This window comes from Stenella coeruleoalba (genome assembly GCF_951394435.1).
Source record: "Stenella coeruleoalba genome assembly, chromosome: 3".
NCBI lineage: Eukaryota > Metazoa > Chordata > Mammalia > Artiodactyla > Delphinidae > Stenella > Stenella coeruleoalba.
The window spans coordinates 117,222,907-117,228,906 of record NC_137148.1 but is presented as its reverse complement, the minus strand read 5'-3'; the positions used below and the strand labels follow the sequence as shown (position 1 = coordinate 117,228,906).

The window sequence follows — 6,000 nt, the reverse complement described above, 5'->3', positions numbered from 1 at the left end:
TTTATGTACTCTAGACTACATTTTATGGAAGCAAATTTATCAGTGTCTTTCTCACAGGAGCTTAAGCTCAGAGACAAACTCAGAGACTTTTTTGAGAAAAGACCTTAAGGATTTAATGTTTCATCAGGCATTGGGTACAATGGTCTGTGAGGCACTGGAGGAACCAAATTTTGTTCTGCACTGCAGAAGCTGAATATGAGGGGTGAGCAAAAAAGTGGAGTAAAAATATTTTTATTGCCAAGTATGTTATTTTACCATCCCCCATCTGCATTTTAATCAGTAGGAAAAGTGTCCTGAGGGTAATAGCTAAATCTTTCAAAAAACGGATGAGGAGATGGAAGAAAAGGATTCTTAATAATAACTATACATTGAGCATTATGGTGTGCCAGACATTGTGCTGAAACCTTTTTGAGATTATCTCGCTAAATCTTCCCCACAAATCTATAAGGTCTGTATTATAATTATGCGTATTTTGTACATGATGAAATGGAGGCTGAAGAACTGAGAGGAGTAGTGGCTTGTCCAAGGTTCCCCAGCCAGTAAGTGACAGAGTTAATACCAGTTTATCTTTTTCTATAAGTAGATTCACCATACATCCCAGTTTGCCTGAGCTAGTCCCAGTTTACATCTTGTATCCTGAAGTAATTAGTAATGGTGTCTCCTTACCATCTCACAAATGAACCTGACGACAAATTTACAGCTGCTCCATCTCAAGATTTCCCAATCTTGGTACTATTGCTTTTGGGGGCTGGAAAATTCTCTGTTGTGAGGGGCTGTCCTGTGCATTATGGGTGTTTGGAAGCATTGCTGGCCTCTACCCGCTAGATGCCAGTAGCCCCCCACCCAAATAACAAACAAAAATGTATCCAGATGTTGCCAAATGTCCCCTGAGGGGCAAAGTTGTTCCTACTTGAGAATTACTGCATCTAAAGCCTATGCTCACAAAAATTTAACTCCAGAAGGAAAATACCATCTATTTGCTACAGAACATGTACTATAAGCCTACCTATTACACTAGCTGGCATACACCCTGTACTCAATAAAAGTTAATTTCTTGGGGGCATTATTTGATTTCCCAATTGTAGAGAGGTACAAGGGCTAAACAAACAATGAACAAGATGACTGGAGGGCTCTAGTGATTAAAATTGGTTTGTTGCAATTCTTATTAGAGAAGACTGAAATGGTGTACTGGGAAGTGACCCAGAAACCTCCTGGCTGCCCGTTCTGGTAATATTGTGGAATTTGATTCTTGATTCCATTGGGTGTCATGCCTTAGTAATGAACATAATAGCCAGGGAGACAGCCAGAGAATGATACGGTATGTTTTACACTGCAACCTTCTTCAACCATAATAGCTAATAATAATCAGTGTTCTATTTTCTCCTACTCTTCTTCTTAGAAACGACCACCATTTCTTTCATACCATCATTTTCCATTTATTAGCAATAACAGAGGAAATACCAATAGCACCAATCAAAAATGAATCCATATGACGTGTTTTATCCTTACAGCTGTAATAACTAGTAACTAACATGGACTGGAAAGCACTTTGCAAATGTAAAAGTGCTGTACAGATGCATTATAATTATCATCATTAATAAATTAGCCCGATTCTCCTAGTATTCAAAAGGCACGTAAGGTCAGATACATGGGTTTCAGTGGGGCAAAATGATTACAACCTACAATGATGTAGCAATGGTTCACATGTGTTAGCAATAAGTTTTACCCCATGCAATCCTGCAGAGCTGAAGTTACACACCCTTCAAAAAATGGGAGAATGAAGCTAAAAGTAGATAAAACAGGTTTGAGTTTTTTTTGAGATTTAATGCTTTTAATAACAGACTCCTACCTCTTTTATGTTAACTTTTAAAAGATAATATAATTAATCAAACTTCTAAATTGTACATTTTAACAAATTAAAATTTCTTATTTAAGGTGACAGTAAATTTTATTATTCTCTATGAGCTGATATTCCAGATATTGTTAGAATTTCAAAGTATTCTGTAACTTCAAAGAGGTCAGATTGGTAAATTTTGTGCTTGCACACCCTCAGGAAATATCTTCAGTATGCATTCCAGAACTGTTACTAGAGAAAAACAGCTTTAACCATTCCCTTGCCAGCAAGAGTCTTGGCAAGAGACAGCTCTTGGCTGACCATAAATAAAATTCCTTGAATCACCAGTATCTTGATTTAAGAAAGAAATTTTACTGTGTCTTTCATACATAAAAGTTGATTAACAATGGTTAAAAAAACTCTACTGCACTTTTTCACAGGTGTACAAAAGGAAATATAATGGAATTACATTCAACAATAAAGCTTAAAGTTCACTCTAGGTAATAGTTGCAGTAACATTCACATACACAAGCACAGAGTAAATATATATCAGGAGTCTTATAATAGCATACAGCATACATATGGGAGATTGAGCTCAGGTAACATCATAGGTGTTAGCAAGATTAGCAATTCAGAGTGTTATAGAAAAGGAAAACTAAACCAAAGAGAAGGTGTTGGCGATCACACCAAGACAAATCACAGAATTAGAGGATTGGAAAGTCTGCTCACTGTATGTATGAGAAAACAACATTTTTCTTCAATTTCTGGGTCTTGATACAGTTGGTTAGAGAAGGTTGTGTATTCAAAGTGCACATAATTGTTTCTTAGAAAACAGAGAGCGAAAGATCCTTTTATTTAGTAATTAATACATGCAAGAGGCAGCCCCAGAGTGACCTGAAAGAGTAAAGCTGTGATTGGCAGGTGGCCGGTATAATACAGATGTTTCAGGCAATTCTCTTAAAGCACTTCTGTAGCAGCAATGATCATTTAAATGGCTGTAGGCTGAATTCTCTTTTGAGGATAGTTTAGGGGAATTGAATTCATCATATTTCTCTTTAAAGATTTATAGTTATAGATATTCTCTTTTTTAAATAAATCTATCAACAAACAGCATAAAGTGAGGTGCTGGGGTTTTCTTTTGCTTTTGCATATGTGTTGTCGGAAAAGAATCTGACCTTTTCATAACATTGTGTGCAAAAGAATTTTTAATAAAGTGAGCACAAGGACATATGCAGGAAACACATCAGATCTGCTTCTGTTGCCCTGGTTGGCCCCCTGTTAAACACTGAACTATTGGCTTGTAGGTAAAATGCAGGTTTTAGGTATAATGACACCACAGCCAAGAGACTTAGGGATTCCTAAAGCCTTGTCAATGGGGGGAGTTTTGTCTGCTAGAGGGTGGCCACTGCCTCTTCAGTTGTAAGATTTAGAAAGTCTGGTACCTTTTCGTTTCACATTTCCCATTGTTGATTTGCCTTTGTTTCCCAGCCCTCCTAGTCTAATCTGGCCCATCCCAGCCAACATATTCCCCGGTGGCCACACATACCCAGTGGCCACAGACACTCAAGCTGCTCAATCTCAAAACCTTTCAGCCTGCCCTGAAAGTGTCATCAAGACAGGATCCCCGGAGCACAGGGCAGAGAGTCCAACCTCTCACTGGCGGGGCTGGGAAGCCTCTCCTTTGTGGCGGAGGAGAAAGGAGACTTGGGTCTGCTTTTTAGGTTCTGAAAACAAGCCAGAGTGGAGAGAGAGAGTTAACACCAGACTTAGTAAAGCTTTTAAGACAAAACTTGTTAAATGTGATCTAGACAGACATAGGGAACTTTCTGCAGATTTCTGAGGTCTATAAGAAAGGGCTCATGTGGATAGGAAAAAGGAGTAGGGAGTTGCTACATGGGAGAGATTTGCCATTATTACAAAAACTGGCTAAGTGGCTTGTTTCCATTAGATGACCTCACTGGTCACTGTTGTCAGTCGTGCTGTTCCCTTTCTCTTTTTTCTCCTGGGTCTTGTTACCCTTCTTCTTTTTCTTCTTTTTCTTGGTCTCCTCCTTTTTGCCGAAGGTTATGAAGTCACTTTTGTCAATTTGGCTGTTAGTAGGCTCCTGCCGGATGGAGATGATTGCAGGAGATCCTGGGATAATGAATTTGTCTGGCAACTCACCGGGACCAGATTGTTTGGGGTTGCCTGGTCCGTATTTAAAGGTCCAGCTGTTGCTGTTGACACCAGCACCGACTGGAGGGGACACCTCTCCTGCCTCTGGTTCTGCAAGACAAACCATCACAAGTCAGTCACAGAGTCAACATATGCTTTCCATATGCCACACCAGGAGCCTGAACACAGGAGAGGCTGCACAGATGGTCATGGCCCCCATGAAATCGTGAGTTATTTCTTCAAGCCTAGGGCAAGGCCAATGTTTGGAAACAATTTTTTTCACCAGAGGGTCCAGAAATCTAGGTTTCTAGTAACATATTTTTGGTTCTTTGTGAAGAATTTTCTAAAGAATATCTGGTTGTGATTACCCTGCCTGGGAGTGGGGCAGGAAATGTACTGGATTAAAGCAGAATATGCGATAAAGTACCCAGGAATAAATTTAACCAAGAAGACGAAAGACCCGTACACTGGAAACTTTACGACATTTATGAAAGAAATTGAAGGAGATAGAAACAAATGGAAAGATATTCCATGCTCATGGATTGGAAGAATTAATATTGTTAAAATGCCCATACTACCCAAAGCAATCTATAGATCCAATGCAATCCTTATCAAAATTCCAATGGCATTTTTCACAGAAATAGAACAAACAATACTAAAATTTGTATGGAACCACAAAAGAACCCAGTAGCCAAAGCGTTTTTTAATTTTATTTTTTAGATTTATTTATTTATGCATGCATGCATGCATGCCACATGGCATGTGGGATCTTAATTACCCTACCAGGGATCAAACCTGTGCCCTCTGCAGTGGAAGCATGGAGTCTTAACCATTGGACCACCAGAGAAGCCCCAGCCAAAGAATTCTTGAGAAAGAAGAACAAAGGTGGAGGCACCAAGCTTCTAAAATATATTACAAAGCTATAGTAATCAAAACAGTATGGCATAAAAAGACACACAAATCATGGAAGAGAATACAGAGCCCAAAAATAAACTCATGCAAAAATGGTCAGTTAATTTATGGCAAACAAGCCGAGAACATACAATGGGAAAAGGACAGTGTCTTCAATAAATGATGTTAGAAGAAATGGACAGCCACATATAAGAGAATGAAACTGGGCCTCTATCTTACACCATACACAAAAATTAACTCAAAATGGGTTGCAAACTTGAACATAAGACCTGAAACCATAGAACTCCTAGAAGAGATCATAAGCAGTAAGCTCTTTACCATCAGTCTTAGCAATGATTTTTTTGAATCTGATAACAAAAGCAACAAAAGCAAAAATAAACAAATGATACTACATCAAACTAAAAAGCTGCTGCAAAAAGAAGGAAACCAACGAAATGAAAAGGCAACCTACAGAATGGGAGAAAATATTTTCAAATCCTATATCTTATAAGGGGTTAGTATCCAAAATATATAAAGAAGTCATAGAATTCAATATTAAAAAAACTCCAAACAATCTGATTGAAAAATGGAAAGAAGATCTGAATAGACATTTTGCCAAAGAAGACATACAGATGGCCAACAGGTATGTGAAAAGGTGCTCAATGTCACTAATCATCAGAGAAATACAAATCAAACCCACAATGAGCTATCACCTCACACCTGTTAGAATGGCTGTTATCAAAAAAACTAGAAATAGGGCTTCCCTGGTGGCGCAGTGGTTGAGAGTCCGCCTACTGATGCAGGGGACACGGGTTCGTGCCCCGGTCTGGGAAGATCCCACATGCTGCGGAGCGGCTGGGTCCGTGAGCCATGGCCGCTGAGCCTGCGCGTCCGGATCCTGTGCTCCGCAACGGGAGAGGCCACAACAGTGAGAGGCCCGCATACCGCAAAAAAAAAAAAAAAAAAACAAAAAACAAAAAACTAGAAATAGAAAGTGTTGGTGAGGGTATGGAGAAAAGGGATCCCTTGTCCACTGTTGGTGGGAATATAAATTGGTGTAGCCACTATGGAAAAGAGTATGGAGGTTCCTCAAAATATTAAAAATAGAGCTAGCATATGAT

At 39.1% G+C, this 6,000-nt stretch overlaps 1 protein-coding gene across 8 annotated transcripts in view; it reads right to left on the bottom strand.

The window, feature by feature from the left end:
* Positions 1 to 3,431: 3,431 nt before the first annotated feature.
* The window catches only part of LOC307183653 (protocadherin alpha-C2), a gene marked incomplete at its 5' end in the record, with an annotated part of 158,075 nt that continues 155,506 nt past the window's right edge, over positions 3,432 to 6,000 (bottom strand). For all 8 annotated transcript variants that reach the window (XM_079916483.1, XM_079916479.1, XM_079916481.1 and 5 more), the window contains one exon: positions 3,432 to 4,099. In XM_079916483.1, the coding sequence (XP_079772609.1) occupies positions 3,789 to 4,099 (311 nt within the window). In that variant the 3' untranslated portion in view covers positions 3,432 to 3,788. The remainder of the gene's footprint in view (positions 4,100 to 6,000) is intronic.